Here is a 23878-nt window from a genome sequence, read left to right on the forward strand (position 1 = left end):
ATTCAAAATATATTATATTATAAGGCATTTGAGTTAGTGAATTCGAATGCGATGAACAGTCGATACGTCGTGTTCTAAGAAGTGTAATTAAATGATAAATTTTCATTATTATTGGCTGTAAAATGTTATTTAAACGTTAAATTTTTATTACACGAATTAAAATATATTCGAATTTAGTTAAATATTTGATATTTTAATCGTTATTTTATTTTAGAACAGTTAAAAGTAGCAGTTACGACCTTCTATTATACACTTTTAAAAAAGCGTTTTTAAGCTAAAATTTTCAATAAAATTTAAGGTTATTTATATAAAAGATTTATTTTATAAAATTATAACAGGTTATAAAGCGATTTGAAAGGGTATATTCGAACTTCATTCGTATCATACATTAAAGCGCATTAATCCTCTCTTAATCACTGTTAATTCGATCTTAATCTAAGGGGGAAGAGTAGGAGTAGGAGGAGGACTCACCGGGTCACCCAACTTTCTCACTTTCGTAACGAAATGTCGTCGGGTAAATGACAGCAGACGAGACGATTATCGTAGCTTATTTCCCACGTCGATCCCAATTCTGGTCTCGGGACAGTAGTTCCGCTCTGTTCCTACCCCCCTCTACCTTGGCCCCCTGTAAAAATTGTCTTCATCCTGTCATTTGGGACAGAAACTGGTCGGACGCGTCAGAAAACGTCTTCGACTCCGTCCAACCAATAATATTCTTCCTTTCTTCCACGGTAATCGCACACCTGTGAGAGCGGGGGTGGTCCCGTTTCCGGCATTTTACCTGACCTTCTATATATGATCTTTCCCATTTAGATAACACTCGACTTTTCAATTTACTTCCCCCCCTCATCTCGTAAGCTTGGGAGTATTTTAATAACGAATTATAAGCTTTCGTGTGATATATGGGGCATTGTTATATACGTCTTCTACCTCTAGAAGTTATACAGGTTTTATACAGGTATAAAACCTATATAAAACCTAATAAAATTTATACAGTATGGAGGGTAGAGGATACTAAAAACATTGATATTGATCGTGCTTTGTTACGCGTTGTTAGAAATTTTAAAATAAATGTAACAGCGTAAGTTATGGTTGACATACCTAGCTGTTCGTACACATCAACAAGCTTATTAGCATGATTATAACCCCATTTAAAAGATCTATAGCTATGGTATATATGTACTCTCTATTATAAATACAATTCTAGATACTATACATACCATAATTATCAAGATGAGCATGAACTTATGCACGTAGATAACAAGAATATAACCCGGAACATGAGTGTATGTTCGAGTTATTGTTAAAGGAAGCCTACTGTACGTGTTGTGATATAAGTTATGCTCACGTTCATGTTCTTGTAGGTGTTGAATACCTAATTACCAATCTCTCTCGTTAAGTGATGAAGCTATATGTATATAGACCTTATATCTTTAATTATATAAGGCTCCATTACAGAACTATACATCCTTCTACCTATGCATATACATAGCAGGGTTTAAAGGGCTCCCTGTAAAGATTATTAGATATTTTACAGACATAGAGGGCAACTTATGGAGGTTTTTAACTATTTTTACAGATTTAAAGACTAGATATGAGAATTTTTGGAGGTTTTTTACACGTTTTAAAGGCTTCTTGTAGAGGTTTTTAAAATTATTTTACTGTTTAAAAGGAGGTAAAAAAAACACACATCTAAAAACTGAAAGGACAAAGCTCAGCTTCGGAAATATTATACAAAATTAATTAATTAAATTTCCTTTTTTTTGTTTATTATTAGTTTTTTAATTCAATACAGAAAACTCAATATGGCTTCACAATGCGTAAAATTAGCAGGAAAGTAATTTGTACTTCCAGTTTTACTTGTTTTTTTTTTTTTTTTTTCTTCTTCTTCTCTCTCCCTTCTATAAACACTTATCTTTAGTGTTGGACATAATAATGGAAGAAAGATAATTAGGGTCTTAAGTATCACGTGTCGTGTGACACCTGTGGACACGTTTCATTTGCACACGTGGATGTGTTTTTCGTGTGTAGTACCGCTTATTGTTGACACATAAAACCTGTTTAGGATTATTTTTAATTAAAATATTTTAAAAATTGTATCGGAGAGATGAAGAACTCCCTACAAAAAACATCGACGAATATTTGACCCTATTTATAAGGTCTCGCACTCTTCTATTATGTAGAAGTAACATTTAAGTAACGACGTATCGTATGAATTTACATTTAACCCTACGTTTTATAGAAGTCTTGACCCTATTTATATAAGGCTTTAAACTTGTAGAAATAGCATTTAAGATCCGTGATTTAGAGCATTTAAATAGCAACACATGGTGTGAATTAAGTGTGAAGTTTGTATAGACCAACTGTTAAAGGAGTGAGATCTTCGATCATAAATTCACGTCACGACTGGAATTAAACAAGAATCCATTCCTGTTTAAAGTGAACAAATCCCAGATGCCACTCAACTGTCTTTGAAACCTCCTATTTAAGGACTCCACCCTATTTTAACAAAAGTTAACGTATCAACTAACGAGCGGTGTCACTTTGGCATTCGACCCTCTGCAAACACTTGTTAAAATATAGATTTAAACAAAAAAAAGAAAAAAAACAGTTAGTTTTCGGCCAATTTTTTAAGAAATTTAATTACATTTCTACTTTATCGATAAGAAAAATTGAATTTTGATATATACTAAGGCCTTCGGGGCCTTTCATTAAAAGATACATCCCATTTAAATAAGCCAATTACACTAATTTCGAATGGATAAGGTTTAATACCTTTATAATAACTTATTGAGGCCTAAAACAAAGTTTAATGCATGGAGGGAAAGGGCATGCTATATGTTCTAGCTTAGGGTCAAAAATAAGCCTAAGTTTAGCCCTACTAGGGCGATATAAACTTCCTAAATTCGTTTAAATTAACTGATAAAGACTTCAGAGCTATTAATAAAGTTATAATATCTTATCACATAGGCCTAATTGATGCAAACGTTAGTTTAGAAACTCTAAGGCCTCTTATCTCGTGATATAAGATAGCTGTTCTTTAAGGCTCTAAACATCGATTTGTTCTATTCTTCTATCAAATGACAAAGATCATAAGCTGTTAGTTTATATCGCGTAATGGGAGGCCCTAAAACTAAGGTTTAGGGCCTCCTAAAACATGATATAATTTGTTCTAAACCTCGAAATCTCCTTTGATATGAGAGACTTGAAAAGGACTTTGTTGTATATTATGTAATAGGAGGCCCTAAACATTGATTTATGACTAAAAACCAGCTAGAAAACCGAAGGCCTCTTATCATGCGAGGAAAATAGGAGAGTCTTTGCTTTATAGCACGTTATAGGATTAATTAAGGTAAAGCTTAAGGCATCTTTTTAAGAAAACTGTTGCCTCAAGTCACACAATAAGAGGTTTGAGGCCTTAATCTTAAACCAAATAGTAGGTTAAATATCTTAAACTATACGATAAAGCCTCATATTTTGTATTAGGAAAGCAAACACACCAAAGATTATTAAGAATTCCAAAGGCCCTTCTTTGAGTGAAAGGCTAATAAACTCAGCATACCCCTCTACAAATACATATATAGGATATACTGTATACATGTTTTTTTTTTTATTATTTTTTGTTTGATTACTTGACACATAATTTACTGCCAAGTCGCAACCCTGATAATGATTCGATGTCAATGAATTATTACTCGACCTATGGCTAATATCAATGATTAATGAATATGGAAATTGCATGGTATTTACATTCCTATCTTTCTAAAATTAAGTCCTGTGCTCTTAAATTTTTTATAGGACTTTAATTTAAACGTTACAACAAAGGTTGGGCGACTTTAAATAGGGATTTCCCCCTTTATAACGCCAATTCTCTCTGCTTTATTAACACGAAGCAATCGAGTTTCGAATGATTTTCTTTGTCGTTCTTATGCTGATAGATGGACTCCTCGCGACCTCATACACTGCTCTGTCGACAGGAAGACGGAGAAAGATGAGCTTGGATGCCCCTAAGCTAAGTTACAATGACAAACAGAATGATGCAGTCCATATTTAATGTAATTTGTTCGTCGAAAGTTCATAGCCCTTCTAACTGGGTGCTACCTGTTTAATTTGCTTATTTCGTCGGGAGATCTTCTAATATAATTATCTTTCTAGGGGGGTAAAAACTCCATTTAGCGGCTTCTTTTAAAGGCGTTAACATAAATCTAGTTTAAAAATTCGGCTTAGGGAGGTCTTGGGCATAATGGTAATTAAAATTAGGGATTTCGAACGGATGTTATGACCTTTAAATAACCCAATTAGGTTAATTATTGATGTCTTTAAAGGAGTGTTTTCTTTTTTTTTTCGTGATTTAAGTAATAAGATCGCGCCATACAGGCCTCAAAGTATATAATAAAGCGTAAGAGAAGGCCTCATCGCGTATTTTAAAGCTTTTTTTAAAAGAGTTAACTTAAAACTAAAGAGAGAAAGATTAAGGAAGCTCTAAAAGAATTTTACTAATCTCAAAACGTTATCTATCCCTAAAAGTACCCCTATAACAGGCCCTTAAAGAATCCTTAAAATATCCCTATAAACTCGAGCCTCTAAACATCTTAGCAGTAATTTTATATAAATCTACTTCCTCATATTATGTCCCATAGATACAATCCATCACTCAAAATTTCTACAGATTATATGGGATGGTTTTGATTACACTTCACCTTGTTAATCCCTATGAAATCTATAGCAAATTCCCTATAAGAAAAAGAAATTTTACTGCAAGCTTTATACGAAATGTAGGGCCTATTTAATATATATATATTAAGCCTCAAAATTTAGCCTTATATTGTATAAAGGCTTTACATTCTTTCTGGATGAGGTGTAGGATATATCTGACACATTAATTACTCATTATATAGTAAAACGCATTCCTTAGTAGCATATGCAGGCCTACAAGAAGGCCTCTTAATGTAAGGATTTCTTACATTATAAGGCTTTAAACAATAGACATTCTTTGTAGAGTAGGCTTACACTGGAAATGTTTAACATTGATAGGACTGTACTTATACTTAATGAGGCCTTAAGCTATATCATACAACAGGCCCTTCCCCTGTGGGGCTCTACTATAGTTTATTTTGTGCGCAAATTCGTCCCTGAACAGCGACTTTAAGCACTATGCTAAATTGTTATACTATAAGGCCTTATACGATAAACAGGAAGGGCCATCCATATACGTAACATAAATTCCTATTTAAAAAAAAAATGTGCGTATTATAAGGCCTTACTTGTACCTTATTCACTTCCTACAGGGAAAAAAAAACTTAATTTTCACCTATACGAAAGTAATTTTTGTAAAATTTTATACGTAGGGCCTATCCTGTAAAGTGGGAAGCAGATAATCCCTCTATTATATTATAGAAAGGGGATAAAATTAAGGGCTCATCCATTAATTAGGACACGATAAATGCTCAGTATTGATGCTGTGTGTAGGTGCAACTTTAAAAAAAAGGGAAGGTTTTTGTCACGTGTCAGGTGATCGCGTAACCAGGGGCGACCGACGATAACTGGGCGTGTTCAGTAATTGGCCATAGAGAAACCATAGGAAGCACTTCACATTATTAAAGAGAATAAAAGATTTAATGTTCGCAGCTTAATCGTTTTCCTATCTTTTTCTCATATTCATCATCTATTGACTTATCCCCCCCCTCTTTCTTTTTTTTTATATGTAATTTTCATAGAAAACGCTTCAAGGCACACAAAAAAGGGCACTTAGAAACATAAATTAGTAATTAAAATTCTTAATTCTATTCTTAAAAACAATTTTTAAGCATTAAAAACGTTAAAATTAATTATTTTTTCTCTCTAGAAACGTAATTAGACTCCATTCCTATCGGTTGAAGTCGAAGGTCAAAGGTCACGTAGGAACGGGATATAAATCCGCGTTTTATTCGAATTTATTTATTTTAATTAGGTTTTTTTTTTCTTTTATTAAAATAAAATGATATTTTTGATTTTGGACCACCAAAAACTTCCTTTTAGAAGGCATCTCTTGCACTCGTTAATAAAGAAATTTGTAGAATATAGAGACTGTGTTATTTGCTTACGTTTAGGCATATCCTATAAGCATATATAGGCCTATATATGTGCCTGTAGGCTATAGGCATACATAAGAAGGCCTTACATGTAAAGTAAGTTGTGGTGGATTTAAAGATTTTCAATAAGAGGATCTTTATTTCCCTTATAATCCTTATCCTTAACTAGTACTGTACATTTACACCCTCTTTTGGCATTTTATTGATGATGATGATGATTTTTCAGTGTGTAAGAGATAAATTTGAATCTTCTACCCCTTTTAAAGAAGAGGAAGATACCAAAACTTACCTTTTTTGGAGAATATTTTTGTATTTTTAAAGGCATATTATAATGATTTTTGATTAGGTAAAGATTTAATTTGAAGTTCTTTTATATATGTTTTTTGTAAACATACATATAAAGTTACACCCTTATATATAGCCTATGTATGCCTACAGGCCTATATTCGAATTTTTAAACAATTGTGTGAGATCCGACCCGTGTGCAACCCAATTTTTTTTCCCTTTCTTTTAAATTTTAAACAAATTTAACACCTTTTAAATAAATTTATCACCTTACTTATATCAAATATCAACTTACAATTCTCCCCTTTAACGTAAACATTCGACCACCTAACAATAGCATTCGATTGCCACAGGCCTTACTGTTTACGGTTAAAGTCCAACTTCGACGATTTATTGCAGCCCGGGATCACCTTTAACCCCACACCTGCTAAAACAATTGGTCACCTGATTAATTTTCCCATCCCAAAAAAGTATAAAAGGCGTCTTTCTTCCCCTCTCGGGGGAGTCGGAAGCCATCGAATACTTTTATTTCGCCAGACCTATTCCTATTTAAAATTTAAAATTACCGTATTTAAAATTTCTATTTAAAAAATTCGTATATTTTTTTTTTTTTTTACAATTCAGTTAAATAAAGAGGTAAGTAGTCCGAGAAATTAGTTTGAAAAATTCGGGGTGGTAAACAATTGTCCTTAAAAGGTGATTAAATTATCATCATATTTATCAAAATCTCAATAATTACCAATTAAGAAAGGTTTTAAGGCTTTCATTTTTACTATTTTCCTAATCAAGATCATTATGGGTTGTTCGTAAAATGCAACAAATCATCTATAAAAAGCGGGTTATCCTTTCTATAAAGGGAATGAATCCAATTATAAAAGGGGTAAAACTTTTTATAGATTGTGTTTTCCTTTTTATAAAGAGAAGAAAACTGTCAAATTTACCCTTTTATAAGCTTAAAAATTATCACAAATTCATAGAAAACGTCATCATCATTACGAAAACACTACAGTTTATCCATAAAGAAAGAAGTTTTACTCTTTCCATATACAAAAAAAATCATCATCACCATTATTAAAATGTCAAAAATTATCTATAAAAATGCTAGTTTATCTTCTTTAGAAGCAATAAATGTACAAATAAATCCTTCTATAATAAATAAATAAAAAAAAAAAACTAGTATAATGAGTCTTTAAAATGCAACAATCATATATTAACTGATTAAACTTCTTCGTCTTGAAACAAGTTTCTACTACTTATAATTAGTCAAATAATTATTTTTTCTATTAGAAGGCCTCTTCTATTAGTAATAATGAGTGTGATCCTCTCATTGTTCCACTTCAATCATCTTCAGTTTTCAAAATATTCTCATTTCCGCCCGTGATCATTCCCATTGTTTAGGTTTTTACCTTTTTATAATTATCAACGTTTCCGTTCTGTTGTTTGTGGTATCCTAAAACAACAAAAATCTCATTCATTAATTTGTATTTTTATTATTTTTCTTTAAAAAAAAAAAAAAAAAGACAATTATCAAATGAAGCAAAAGAGAAAACAGCATCTAGAAATAGAGATAATCCTCTTCCTCTTCTTCATTTTCTGATCTTTCTCCTCCTCCAAGAGCTTAAATTTTGATTTAAAAATTTTGAAAAATAAATTAAAATTAACTTTAAATATTTTAATTTATTATTTTCTTGTTGTTAATTATTGAAAAAAAAAAAAAAAAAAATATTACAATATTTTGACAAGGACATTTGGGAATTTTTCATGCGTTTAGCAATAAGAAAGTTGTTTGTGTGTTATTCACTTCTTAAGTGTAATTTTCGTTAATTATGTTTATTTTTGGGGTTTTCTTTTTGTAATTTTAATTAATGTTTTTTTTTGTGTGTGTGTAAAATAATTTAATTTTGTGAAATTTTTATGTGGTTAGCTAATTATTTTGAAAAAAAAATTGTTTTTTTTTTGTTAATTAAATTCGAGGGTGAGAATCGTTATTTTCCCTTCTAAATTCTATAAACAAAAACGAAAAAAAGTGATTTATTTACCAAAAAATGCAGTAAAAATCTGGCTATAATATTAAATTTTTCTTTTATTTTTATATTAAATCATGTTTTTTTTTTATAAGGGGTATTTAAGCATCCAACTTTTATCCTTTAATAGGAAAGATCTAATACAAACATGCACTTTCATCCCTAATTTTTTAACTTTTTCCCTTATTTAAATCATAAGATACCTACTATATACACTTATAAAGCCTTATCCTTGCATTTAATACCGTTTAAATTACTGTAAGATAGATTTATTAACTAGAAAACCCTTTAATCCTATGTCAATTTTTATTAAAAAGGACGAAAAAGTCTTGTTTTCTCATAGAATAATCGTAATAAATTAAACTCTTCGATCAAAATAAGTTAAGATTTAATACTTAAAAATTAATATTTTTGTTCTTTTTAATTAAAATATATTTTATAAGAGACCTTAAGCACAAGTTAGACCTTTTATATAGTGCATAGGACCTAATACAGGCTTTCTCCTATATTTATTTTCATACCATACAGACTTAATCATTTAATTTTTTTTTTTTTTCAATTATTAACTTTTATATCATTAAAAATACAAAGATTTCCCCTAATTTTTTGAAGTTTTTCCCTACAAAATGCCTCACAAAATGCAGTTATAAAGCTTTATTCTTGTGTTTAACATCGTTTGTATTGCTACAAAATAAAGATTTATCGCTTATAAACCACGAAATTTAGGTTTATTTTTATAAAAATAGATAGCTTAAGACTTCTATTATTAAGATTTATAAGTGATAAATCTCCATTTTATCGCCTAGAAAAGCATTTAATTAATTTAGTAACAATGATTCTTCTCATTCAGTTCATCCACAAAGAAAAACGTTTAATTCATCTTCATTATATTATTAATTAAAAAAAAAAATATTCAATTATTCTATAATATAACTTCATTATCATATAGAAGGTTTCATCGAAAGCATGTATACTATGATAAAAGTATTATATGTAAAATGCAAAGTGCCCTTCTAACTGTTACTTCACAAGACCACACACACACACGCGCGGTACAATTCGCAGGACATTTTCACCAAATATAAAGAAGGATAATTAGCACAATTAAGACAAAAAAGATGGAAAAACAATAGAACTCTTGGAGAAAAAAAAAAAAAAAAAAAAAAACCCCATGACCCAATTAATTTCGGGAATCAGAAAGATAAAAGAAGATAATGACGAAGGCGAGAATCGCACTACATAATTGAGATACTCGACCAACAACAACGTTTAAGACAGCTCCGGGACCTCTATTAATTTATCAGCACCAATTTTTTTCTTCCTTAACCCCTCTTCGACACGTGCACAGCGCGCTTTTCTTTTCTACCCGTGTTTCCCCCTCTCATAAACAGCTCCAGGTAGATTTTAAATTATTAGTTTTTTTTTTTTAATATTATTATTACGTATGCTTATAATCGTTTCTCTAATGAATTAATTGTAATTCAGTTCTCAGAAGAGGCCCGTAATTCTCATTTAAGTAAATTAAGACGTCTTAATTTAGTTATATGGTACAAGTGCAGTTGGAGTGTCTTAACTTTGATTAATTCCTTATTCGTGTTCGTGTCTTTGAAATATTTTATAACGTTTAAAAATAGAAAATTTTAAATTAATTCTTTTTTAATTAATTAATATATAAACTCATTATCTTAATTAAAAGACATAAATGTAGTTGGATTTTTTTAATTGGGTTCGATTTCTCTCTATAAGTCTATTGCTTTGGAGCATTTTATATTGATTAAAATTCAAAAAAATTTAATTAATTTTATATAAATATTAATATTATCGTTTTTTTTAACAAATTAATTCTCATAAAAAAGCTTATAATTTCTATATACGAGTCTTAATTTAATATTAAATGGCACAAGTGCAGTTTAAGTGTTTGAGGGGTAAATTCATTTCTCTTTAGTTTAAATGTTTTCTAGGTATTTTAAATCGATTAAAAATCGAAAAGAGGATACGTAATAACCAGGTAAAAAATATATATTTTGAATATGACGTGACCATCCGACACGAAAGCCGAGCTCTAAAAAATGAGATTGTCCTTGAATTTTCGAGTTAATTCTCCCTTATCGACAAAACTACCGTGGGAAACAGTTTCTGTGTCACATTAAAAGATTTATTGCCTAATAATTTCGTATAGTCTGGCCCGTATTATACGTTATAAGATGCTGTAAATCGAGGGACAACAACAAAAACAACAACAACAACAACAACAACAACTTTTACTCCTTTCTTAACCTATATAACAATAATAAAAAATAATCCTCGAGGCTCTCGTATAATCCTAATGGTTTTTGAATTGTATATTTTACAATAATTTATCTTAGAAATTGGACTTAAGATTATATCAAATACCCAGTCGACCCCCCTTAACACTGTTGATAATTCCGTTTTATATGAATTCCATGTTGTACGAGTCACTTAGAATTTACGAATACGTGTTCCAGGATGTGAACGGCTCATATATTTGTAAAATCTAAGTGACTCGTACAACATGGGATTCATATAAAACAGAATAATCAACAGTGTTATAGGGGGGTCGACTTGTACATTTTTCACTTGTCTTGGAAGGAATTTAAGGTTAAATCGATTGAAAGAGGTAAAGTTTTCATAAAATTTTCTGGAATTTCAAGATAAATAAGTAACTTTAGAAGCTCTTTAGATTAAAATATTACGTAAGAAATTCAGGAAAATCAAATAAAACACAATAAAGGGATGTAAATTGAATGAAAATGAAGATAAAATAGAGTGAACTTGAGGGTGTTTTTTTTTTAAGAATTCAGGTATGATTTTGAGGAGTTAAGTGTGATGAATTATGGAACTTTTATGCATTAGGATGAGCTTCTGAAGATGTAACAAAACGGGAAAATATCAGTAAAATATAAGAAAAAGCGTGTAAATCAAGAAAATGGGTGTACTGCTAAACTTTTTTTGATTTTAAACATGAAAATTCTATTTATAAACATGTTAAGTATTGAAAATGTATAAAAATATACTAAATATACACAATACAGCACCAAAAAGGCATCAAAATAATCTCAAAAGTGCTCCTAAAATGCATGAAAAATGCACTAGAAGTGTTCTAAAGAAATGAACCAAAAGAGCACCAAAAACCGATAAAAAGAACGCATATAAAAGTGCATAAAAGTACATCAGAAGTGCACCAAAAAACCAATGAAAAATACTGCAGAAAACCACGAAAAAAAAAACACACCGAAACCTACTTCAAAAGCATACCAAAAGTTTACGAATAACTAAAAAACAAAACACGCACTAAAATACTGTAACAATTCTTTAATATTTTTCAAATTTCCAACGACTAAGAACACATACAATCTGAATATAATTCCAACGACACACTTCCCATCACAACAATAAACTCTAACCTATATCCAAGCGACACAATTTAATATCGAATTTTTTCTTTCAAAGTTCACCCTCTTCCAATTTCTATTAAGTTTAAAAGATAGAAGAAAAATCAACCAAGCATACATAATTTAATAAATATTCATAGGTAAGAAGGAGGGAGGGAGGGAATAGAGAATCGACACGAGGAGCGGCCGCGTATCAAAGGAGAGAGTCATTGTTATAGAAGGACGGGTATTAAAGATGGCGTCAACTTGCCCCGCAGCGTATTAAACACGTGGAATTTTCTTTATTAATAACTTAATCACGGTGGCGTCCATCATATGTCATGAAGACACGAGATGTGGTCATGTGACGTACAATGTCGCCAAGATAATTGAAAGGCCAACCCGACAGATTACAACCTTTGGTAATGATGTGAAAAAGAAGCGATGCTCTGTTGCTCCTTTCTGTCTGTACGCCTCTACATCGATCCTTTATCATTCAATCAATTTTTTATGCCTTTTTTATTATTAGCTTAGCTTTTATTTAAATAAATAAGGCCCGGCTGTCGATTTAATTAATTTAATATCGATTTTTTTCTGTTTTTTGTGTGTTAGAAATCGATACGGGTGATTACGATGAGTTTAAAGTTATACCCCCCCATTATACGAAGATTGCTAGGATAAGAGGGGTAGGAAGTAAGAAGTTTAAGGGTTTTTTCTTAATGTTTAAGGGCCTTAAATAATTTAAAATGTGTGTATTTTTTTAATAAGGATGCGTTGAAGGGCCTCTTAACGAAACCCTTCGATGTTTCGAGGACTATTTTATGAGTATAGACACGTAAAAAGAGACGAAAAAGTAAGTTTTCTTAATATTTGAGGGTGTAAAATACCTAAAGGTTATATATATTTTAAGGTAAGGGGTTGTTAAAGGGCCTCTTGATGCATCTCTTAATGTTTAGCGTTGTAAGGATGTGTATCGAAGTAAACAATAAAGTGTTTCTTAAACATTAAAGGTTTAAAATGGCTTCAGAAGGGCCTATTAAACGGTTTCTTAATGTGTATTTGACAGATACATCTATTAACGCTTCGTAGCAATGTGCATTTACGCATGTTGTGAGTATGTAACTCAGTAAATAAAGTACTAACACGCTAACACATTCCTATACGATTTACAAAGTGTATTGAAGGCCCTATTTACCAGATAAACATTAAAGAGGCCTCACTTCAGCGTTGCCGAATATAGTATTTGGTTACCGTAACAGAAAAAAAATGAAGATACAATATAAGTTATTGTTCTCATTTATAGGAGGATCAGAAACGTGGTATAACGTCCTTATAATAGGGGAAAGGTGGGATAATGTATAAGTTAACTTATGCCTAAAGGGTAGACTACCTTTAGGCATAAGTTAATCTTTGGTTACCTTTTAATGAAGGTGACAGATAACCTTTACCAAAAAGGAACATCAGAAAATCTTATGGGGGGTGTCGAATAGAAGATAACCTTCCCTAAAGGAAAGCGGAGCATGTAATCGAATCCTAAATCATCCCTATTGTTCTCGGGCTCTAAAAATCACAAGGACAAACCGAGAATTAAGTAAAAAAATATAAGGTGATAGGTTATTAAAAAGATTTTTTTTTAAATAGGGGTGGAAATATATAAAGAAAAATTAGGGGTAAAAAAAAAAAACAGGAACCATCCCCTCGGGTCGTAGCGTTTGTTTTGTTTGATGCAGGTGTCTAGTAATATTACTTTGGCAATATTCTAACGCCATTACACGCTTGGTTGTCCCGCTGACAGGAACTTAAAAGAAGAGGATGGACACAAGAAAAAATACTATAGGAAACTTTTAACTTGATAATTTTTTGGGGGAGAAAATCAGCTTATAATGCGCGTAATATTGGTTAAAATTCAAATTTTGTAACACCAAATTGTTATTGGTTTTAATTTGATATTTTGATGTATCAAATAGACGTTAAGAAACCCTTTAATAGGCTCTTTTACTTTGATATTTTGGTGCTGTTTGCAGCACAAATAGGACGGTGCATACAGGACGAAGTGATTCTTTATTGTTTATTATACGTACAAAAAATTGATAAAATTTCGATCCAAACTGTATGTTTTTTAAATGTTATTTCGTTGCTATAACAGTATCATTCTGTTACTGTAACAAACATGGTGATACTGCCTCAAAATCCGTATAAAATTGATAAAGATTTCAACTTTACAATGCGAATTCTGTAAAGATTTGATGGGTTTGTCTACATTTCTTGTTAATACAGCAGTATCACAATGTTACTATAATAGAAAGGGTGTCGTAGCATTTATATTGTATGTTTAATTCTCATACAACGGGTAAAAAGTTTGAGTTTTATAGCCCTAAATTGTGGTAAAGATTTGAAGATTTGTTTATATCTCTTATTAATATAGTAAGTTAAAACTAGTCGTTACGCGTATTAACTGACGAATAAGATAACTCTAAACTTATTTTAATGCTAATACAATAACAATTTAATGAGACAACACTTAACTTTTGTTACTATAACAGTACTTTAATAGGCAGAACCTGTATATAATACAAGAAGAAGTTGAATGGCGTAACTTTTATCTCTATAATAGCACCTGACGTAGGAGCAGATCGTACTATGTGACAAGCGTAACACGTTAAAGATAACGTTAAAACGATGTGAACTAAAACAATAATGTAACGTAACAGAAATAAATTTTTACTTCCACTTTATGTATATTGTTACTATAGCAGTTCTTTGACCATACAAGGACCGTTTACTCTACACCTTAAGGGCTATATATACCTGTGTTAAGATTGCATGACTAAATTATTATTAATAAGTTATAATTACAGACAAAGATCATCATTCTAAGAAGATGACAATGTACAGATATTAAGGATGATTGTTGCTCATCACGCTAAATCACGTGACTTGTGTCAGTACATAAAACTACAGTCTCCCTCCCCCCTCTTCGACATTGTCGGTCCTACTTCAGCTTGTAAAGGTTTTTAATGAGTAAATTGTTTACCTGTCAGGGATTTTTTCAGGTTGAAAGGTCGATGAGATGAGGGAAAATTCGGTTTCCTTCTCTTAAATTTTTTTTTAAATGGAGGGAGGGTGTCGATTTTGCACGCTGTTCGTAACGTTTGTAATGTATTTCGCATGGAATTTTGATAATTTGATTGTGTTACGAAACATTCCACAACAGGAAATGTATTGTTGTGGCTGGTTTTAACAGAAATCCCCAAGAGAGGGGTGAGTAATTGGGTGTTGTAATTACTCTCTGAAAGTATTAATTATTATGCGTAAAATATATGAAAATTGCCGTATAGTTTATCATATAACGCACATAGTAAACAATGCGTAAACCGATAATCTTATACAACTATTTTTGTAACGCGTAATTTATACATCTAAATTCTTGTATAGTTTATTGTATAAGACATAAAATGTATCATTCACAAACTCTGGTCTTCGCGTATATTTGAAACGCGAATTTTGCAATTTTATATGCGAATTCCCATAAAGTTTAACGTTATATATACATAATTTTGCGTAGATAATCATATAAAACACGCATAAAGATAAAAATCCCTTTATTATTCATTGGGTAACGGATAGAAACTTGGATACGTAACAAATTCACGCACAAAGTGGATCATAACGATCCACTTTGTGCGTGAATTTGCATAGATTTCTACGTAGATAGGAGCATTTTATGTGTTTTATGTGAAAATCTATGAGGAAATTTTGCCGTTTCGGGTATTCAATTGTAAATTTCGCGTCTTTATAAGTCAGTCTGCGAGTTGATTTATAGTTTCTATGTGAAATTTAGGAAAAATTTCGTGTTCCAACTCAAATAAACAATAAATTCACTCACAAAGCTGGTTAGAAAGGCTGGAATTCACAATTACATACACGAAACCCAAACATTCTTCATACATTTTCACACTATCTAACTCATAGAAACAATAAACAATATTAAAAAGACTCGAAATTCACAATAATACAAACGAAACAACAAAGTTTCCTCATGAAATTACGCTTACAAAAACAATAAATTCACGCGCAAACACATAAAAATCCTGCCTCAGAAACCCCACCCAAGCATGTCACATACATCATAAAACTTTAACATAGACATAAAATTCCCTCATAATCGAGTAGAGATATAAAACTTTCCTTCTATAATTTCCATCCTACAACGTTACATAAAGAATATCCAACGCGAGTGGTCCATAGAAAAATCGTAATTTTCATCACCTCTACAATTTTCACACCTCCAATGTAAAGATAACAAGTAAAAAGAAGATATAGCAAACCCTATTCTTAAACAGGTAAAAGCAGGGATCAATATCAATACCGCATAAAAAGAAAGGGGGGAGGGGAGGAAAGAAGAGAGAAACAAGTACAAACACTCCATTATCAGTAGGAAATATAAATAAAAGTAAAGCAACAACAACGTTCGTGAAAAGTTATTCGCTTCTAGATTCTCATTAAACTTCACTTGACCGAACGGTATACAGAACAACTGTAATTATAGTGGAAGGACTCTTCTTTTTCATTGTGACAGTCTGGATCATTCGAGTTTTTTGTATTTCCTCTTTAGAAAAAAACTTACTGTTTCCTGTCGGCATGTTATTTTTCCTTGACTATTCTATCAACTTTCTAATGCGTGGAAATGAACTGAACCTATCAAAAATCCTTCCTCCAAGTCCTCCGTTTTGTTTAAAAAGAAAAAGAAAAATCCTATTTTATAACCGGAAAAAACACGTAAAGATTTAAAACTGAATAAAAATTAGTCTTAAAAAGTCCTTTGTATTGCAAAAATTCTATTTTTAAAGCGAAGATTCAATTGAAATTTCACTTTAAAAATAATAGGATTTTGACAAAACGGAGGAAGAGGAGGAGGAGGAGGAGGAGAAGACGAAGGACTTTCAAATCCTATTTTATAACCGGAAAAAACACGTAAAGATTTAAAACTAAATAAAAATTAGTCCTTCGTATTGCAAAAATCCTATTTTTAAAGCGAAGATTCAATTGAAATTTCGTATTTTTCACTTTAAAAATAATAGGATTTTCACAAAACGGAGGAAGACGAGGAGGAGGAGACGAAGGACTTTCAAAATGACAGTCAATTTTTTGGGATTAAATCATATTAAATCGGTAAAAATCCATCTTAAAAGTCCTTCGTTTTGTCCACCATTTTTTTTTTTTTGTAAAAATCCTATTTTGAAAGAGATTTATTTATTTATTTATTCCGTTATTGGTTCATATTTCAATTTTAAATACGAAATTTTCAATTAGAAATTTACTTTTAAAAACTCTATAGTTGAAATAAAAAAAAACTGTATGTCTGTCCGTATCTAAATACAATCCGCTGGCGTTTGGATGGATCGATTTGAATGAAATTTTGTATATAGATTATATAATTAATATAAATCGATCATTTTGTGGATGATCGAAATCGAATAGATTTTTATCTAGATTTTTTAATATAAACTCATCTAGGATTAAGCTTTAAAGTACGATCGTTAAACGAGTGAATCATACAGATTTTAACGCTTTAATCCTTTAAAAAAATATAGGAAAATCAAGATTTATATAGTCCTTAATGTGTTTTTATCTTTAAAATTTCGTAGGATTAACTCTGTTTTTGGTTAATGGTAATTTATTTGTTGATATCTTCGTGATATTATCTACTTTTGTCGAGTTTGTTCGTCATCGATAAGGCAGATGACTAATGATTACTTAATGACTTCCTACCTTACTCTCCTTTATAAAAATTAAAGGAAAAAAAAAAAACAGAAAAAACTACAGAAAAATCCCTTCTTTTTAATTTAATTCATAAGCAAAATCCTTAGAAAATCCTTATAGTTTAAGGTTAAAAAAAAAAAAAAAATGTTTATCGTTAATGGTAATCTTAATTGTAAAACTTAAGAAATTAGCTTCGATTATCGTTTATTTAATCTATAATTATACAGAAAAAAATGGCTTAAAATTAATGACTGAATGGCACATTAGACATAACATAAACACGTATAAATCCTATATCCGGAGTAATATTATATATACAGGATCTTAAGAGGCCTCAAATAAGATGGAATAGTTAAATTGAATAGGAAAAAAAAAAAACATTGAAGAGTGTAGACTATGCTATAGACAACGCTAAGTAACTTATGTATGGGTATATCACATACACTATTGTGAAGACAATAGAAGATTGCGTGAGTCTGTCACTTCCTTTTTAAACTTCCTGTTCTACCTTATCTTCTATAATGTCACTTAAATCTTGCCTACTGAATAAAACAATCAAGTTTTGTAGGACAAGAGATGCACGTCTTAAAAAAGATATGATGCCCCTTTCTAACTAATCGCACGCCTATTATCTGTAGTTTAAGGTATCGCTTGTAATTAGCTCTAATGAGCTTGAATTTTGTTGAAACTTCGATTACTTTCTGAATGAAGAATAGTACACAGTAGACTCCCCCCATAACACTGTAGATAATTCCGTGTTATATGAATTCCGTGTTGTACGAGTCACTTAGATTTTATAAATACGTGATCCGTTCACAGTCCGGCACACGTATTTGTAAAAATCTAAGTGACTCGTACAACACGGAATTCATATAACACGGAAAAATCAATAGTGTTATAGGGGGGTCGACTGTGATAGGTGTATTTGTATTGTTAGAATTGCTTAAATTTAATGATTTTATATTAGTATTTTGTAAGAAACATCTTACAAAATACTAGTTAATTTAAAAGACCTAATTTAAATTTTTTTTTACAGTAATTATTAGACTAGATAATTTTACCTTTTAACTGAAATTAAATTCTGATTAGCCTATTTTAAAACACACAATTAAAAACTGTAAATTATTTAGACATTTAGTATTATAATTAAAGTATATAAAATGAAGTTAAATGCATACATACATTTTACTAATCGTGTTTTGATCTAATAAATGATTGTTTCGCGACCATAATCTTGTATAATGCTTTCACACTTAAAGGATTCTTCCTAGAACTGAATTCTCAGACGAATCTTTTTTTCGAAAAAAAGGTGCTAAAAAGACGAAAAAGTGCTCGGGGGTGGAGTAGGACCAGTAGCTAGTGGCACATTTACCTGACATTAAATTGGTGACTTCCTGTCGGGAACACATTACTTAGATATACGCCTGGATGAAACACAAGGACGAAACTGCCGACCTTGTTCTTAAGATGTCACTGCCCCGGGTATATGTCCTCAAGGTCAAAAAAAAATTTTTTTTTAGCCAATTTAACGAAAATATTTCGAATTTTGCCTCATATCCAAGCATATATAAAACTCATCTACCACAGTTTGTATCTCGTTTTAGTGTACAGAAAACCCTTTCTAACTGATAAAGAAACATTAAGATATCTTCAATTCATTCAGATTTCTTTTTTAAACCATATAAAGTGGCAATTTTTACACTTAAACATTTCTATAGGTTGCAATTACACTATACGAAAAACGTGAGTCTTTAATCGAGACATCATGATATCATAAAAAGTAGTAGTATTTGAATGATGTAAACGATTCATTTTATCATAAAAACCTAAAAAACAAAATTGTTAAAAAATTATTTATAAGTTTATACGTGTTCTTAAGCCGTGCATGATCATTTTAAAACACACAATAACTTCTGTATGTCAATTTTTTGAATGGCTTTGCTTTGCTAAAACTTTGCATATGCTCCAATAGATTAGACTTTCAAGAAAATAGTTGATTACCAGCATGATACACAGCGATATTTCCTGCTTTAATGCTCACAGTGTAAAATTGAACGATCGTAAAGGGGGGGAAAGCAAACTATATATATAAAAAAACACTAAATTTTTACACGAGTGACTTCATCAGAAATGAAGAAAAAGGTAAGTTACTAATGATACGTGCATTTCCTATAACGATGGTTATACTAATAAAACTTTTTAAATTTCCATTCTGTCTTGTCCAATTTTAAATTAATCGATCCATAAAAGTGTTACACCCCCCAAACATTAATTAGTAAGCGTGCCACCCAAAATGCCAAGGTTCATAACTGTAGCATCATCACTAAAGTGTAACCAATCCATAATAACCGAATTCATTCTCAATAAGGTTGAGAGATAATCGAATGCCACAGGTGTAGATACCTAATTGGAACTAAGAAATGCCATTAGTGCAGGTGTGTAATCCCTTTAAGCATTTATTATGCTCATATACTCGTACCCGCGTGATGCTAAAGAATTGGTGAATATAGAGGTGGAAACTTCAACACAAGTTCATTGTTCTATAAATGAATTTTCTAACACCTGTTTTTATTCTTTTGTATCCGGGAAGAAATCATTTTCGATATTATTATTATTATTATTGTAATTAAATTTGATAATATAATTAAAATTTATGTAAAATTTTAAAAGACAGTTAGATATAAATTTCATCATTTGAAAGTTTGAATTGCACGGGTAATTTGATTATTTAAATGGATAACGTGTTGTTATTAGAATGTCCACCTGCAACTAAAAAACTGCTGCGTAAATTTTATTAATATTTCGGTTAAAGATATACTGGATTATTATAAATGCCCTTATAGAATCCTTAAAATAGCATCGTGTATAGAATTTTATAGCAAGTTAAAAAAAAAGTGTCGACTTATAAGCGAGCTTTCAAGTACTGTACTTGTTTTATTTGTAGAATTCTCGAATTTTATTAAAAGTAATATAACTAACAAAAAACTATATATAAATTCAATGTAAGTTTGTTCAAAAAAAACTTTAAAAAAATATATTTTCTCACGAATATCGAAATTTTTACTTGTGTAATATTTCCCACAAAATTACGTCACGCTTGTGTAGTATCGACTTTTTACGCTGCGTTACAAGTTTTCGGGATTGTAAATTTAGCATTTGTATCTTAAACATTATCTAAATTGTCCAAAATACGAGAGATGAGAAATGGGCATGCCGATATTTAAATTTTGTTAAGTCGTGCCGCGGTGTAAGTAGTAATAAAAAAAAGAAGCTTCCTATACGGTTATATTCCATCTTGGAGGAAGTAGAGTCACACATGGTTGGAAGTAGCAGATTGGTGATGTGGAAAGTTAAATTTTGTTGTTCACGCTATTGAATGCACGTAACCCATTGAACCATATTGTTCCTAGAGTTGGAAAGAAGAAGCAGGAAAAAAAATCACCGTCAGATCTATTTTCACTTTCCGTTCCCCTAAATATCCTGAATTCTTTTTTTAAAAAAAAATTAAACCACCTCCCTTCAATCTAAAACGAAAAAAATAAAAAAATTCAGTAATTAATTTTATAGACATCAATCGGGGCATTGTACAAATTAGGCAGAGATTTATGGCATTGTAATTTTTGTAGGAAAAAAAAAATCTTGTTTTCTCATTAATTTCCTGTACGTGGTCTTTCACTTTTCATATTTATCAGACGTTGTTGTTTAGCTTTTGTTTTCAAGGGCTCAATTTTCAGGCCTGTCAAGCACTCAATGATTTATGGAACTACCGAAGCTTGAGATTTGAAGGGCCATCGAAGATTGCATTATTAGATCGTAACATTGGCCTGATTGATTATTAGAATAAGCGGACGACTTTCTCTTATCTGAACTTCCTCCGGTTTGATAGCCAACCCTTTTATAACGCACGACGCTTTTAAACCCTTTTATAGAGTATAAAAAACGATTTCAATATGTCAAATTGTGTAATATGATCACATATTAATTAAAACTGCTTAATGAACAGTTTGACAGATAAGTATTTAAATTTTCTACAATTATTTATGAAATAATTTTCAATTTTAATCGAATCAAAATGTCAATTTAACTTTTTAAATATTGAGTTATATTAGGTGTTATATTTAAATGATTTAATTAATTTAGGTTTATATAACGATTTTAAATGAATTCAAAATGGCGCCCATTGTTTTTTTTTTAAATTAAACGGCCGCAAGTAATCAATTTCGTCCCTTCTAACGGAACAAATCTTAAGTGCTGCCATCTGTTGAAGTAAAACGTAATTTTGTTTTTTTTTTTATATTTGCAATTGTTTATTTTTTAATTGTTATTAATATAAAATATTTTTAGAAAATTATAAAGTGGTTATTTTTTATAATGCATTTTAAAAATTTCTTCTTACGTATATTTTGAATTGCTTACGTAAGACTTCCTTCATCGGGTTTGAGCCCCATATTAATGGGAGATAAAAATGTAAGTGTTGTAAATATATCTTATGTAATAGAAAAATACAGTATAAGGGCGTTAGTATGGCGTTACGGACAGACATAATAAAGACTACAAAACTGAATAGATAAGACATGTCACAAGTTTGAAATTAGTAATTAAAATCGAATTAATATTAATTAATTATTAATTTTAGCGAAAAATTAATTATATATTTCACTCACTAGAAGTACCGGTACATGTTTCTTAGTATTCCACGGAGAATATGGAAATCAGTATCTTTGCTGTCATGGTACAGCAGTGGCCTTCTGTAACACTGTGTAATCTGGGATTTCTTCGCACCTAAATTAGGGGACCGTTTTCCACAAAAAATCCTCCTGGGAGGGTCTATCAGTGCCGATTGGATAAAACCACTGAACACTGGTAGTTGGTCGCGGATTCGCATCTCGACAAAAGGCTGGCTACTAGAATTTTTCAGGGTTTTTACGTCTTTAATACCTAAATAAGGGACCAGTTTCCCACAGAAAGTCACCTCTAGTCAAACGCATTGCCTTCTTTCATCAGTCCAATTCTCTTGAAATTTCACCCCCTTAATAATCGCTCATATGTTGCGTTGCCTCATCCCATCAGGTCAATGCAATGTTTGTTTTTATCACTTATCAAGATCTGTACCATGAAATACAAAGAAACGTGGTACTTTTGAGAAAGTATAATGTTTCTTTATATTCCACAGAGCATACAGGAATCAACCAACATCTTTGCTGTCATCTACCAAGATGTTGATGCTGATTTCTTACGTTTCTTCGTATGTTCCATTACTTTACAAAAGTATTTTATGATAATTGTTCTCTTACAGAACGAAAAAGTTTCTTTCAGTTTATTCAAAAAAATTCGAAACACGTTAGATTCTATTAGACATCATCGAGAACAGATACAACGTCGACAGAGTAGAATGTCAAACAGAAGTTTGGAACATTTCATGCATTGTAACAATTGTAATAAATTAATGGAAGACTATTTAGAAAATTCCGATGAAGGAGTAAGTAGGAAAAATTGCAAACCAATTGAAATTATTCTTATAAAATTAATATATAATTAATACATTTGATTTAGAAAAAACACGAACATTTACGTAAGAGTTTAGTTCAAATTCCAAACAAGACTAAATGCCCTTCTTCTGTAGAGGATTTTTTTGATATTTTGCCTATTTCTACTATCGATAACACACTCTGTAGACGCAATGAAAATTACCCTCGTTGTAGCACCTGTTTGGATGACAAAGAAAAGTATTCTTTTCTTGACAGCAAGATTGTAAGTATGACGAAACGTTTCATTCTATCAATTAGATTGAAAATATTTCATTATATTTGTAGTCCGAGAGAAGTATACATTCTGAGAATAACGATAAAATTGCAACAAACGAAGAAGGTGATGAGGATGATAACGATGTTTAAGATGTAACCAATAATATTTACATAATTCGAAGAAATGATTTTTGGAAATTTGAATTTCAAAATTTTATATTCTAAAATGAAAAAAAAAACTAATAAATGGAATACTTAAAATTGCCGTTATTTTAAAGAAATTGTCATAGTAATTTATTTTTTATTATTTTGAATTAAAGAAATGGATCTTTTGAAGTGATCCACCAAAATGTTCGTGCCAAATTGTAATGACTGCCTCCCGAGAGGATTTTCTATGGACATTTGGCCTTTATTTAGATGTTAAAAACCTTGAAATACACGAAAAAATCTGAACGCGTTTAGTTTCTTGGTGGTTTTAGTCAATAACTAGGAATTGTGTAGCTTATTTACATTCTTGTGCACACGCTTATTAAGCAGATCTTGCTATTCTTTTCCTCTTTAATTTGGCTGGCTCTTAACCAAAAGATTATACAAAAGGG

General features: G+C 30.8%; 1 protein-coding gene across 1 annotated transcript; it reads left to right on the forward strand.

Moving 5' to 3' along the window:
- The first annotated feature begins 21839 nt into the window (after nt 1-21839).
- LOC111618113 lies at nt 21840-23542 on the forward strand. Its single transcript, XM_023359561.1, has 4 exons — nt 21840-22002; nt 22832-23014; nt 23089-23286; nt 23349-23542. The coding sequence occupies exons 1-4, from the start codon at nt 21988-21990 to the stop codon at nt 23427-23429; spliced, it is 477 nt and encodes a 158-aa protein (XP_023215329.1). The 5' UTR covers nt 21840-21987; the 3' UTR covers nt 23430-23542.
- The last annotated feature ends 336 nt before the right edge of the window (nt 23543-23878 follow it).

This window comes from Centruroides sculpturatus, unplaced genomic scaffold, assembly GCF_000671375.1.
Source record: "Centruroides sculpturatus isolate CEXI.00-Female unplaced genomic scaffold, Cexi_2.0 scaffold183, whole genome shotgun sequence".
Taxonomy (NCBI): Eukaryota; Metazoa; Arthropoda; class Arachnida; order Scorpiones; family Buthidae; genus Centruroides; species Centruroides sculpturatus.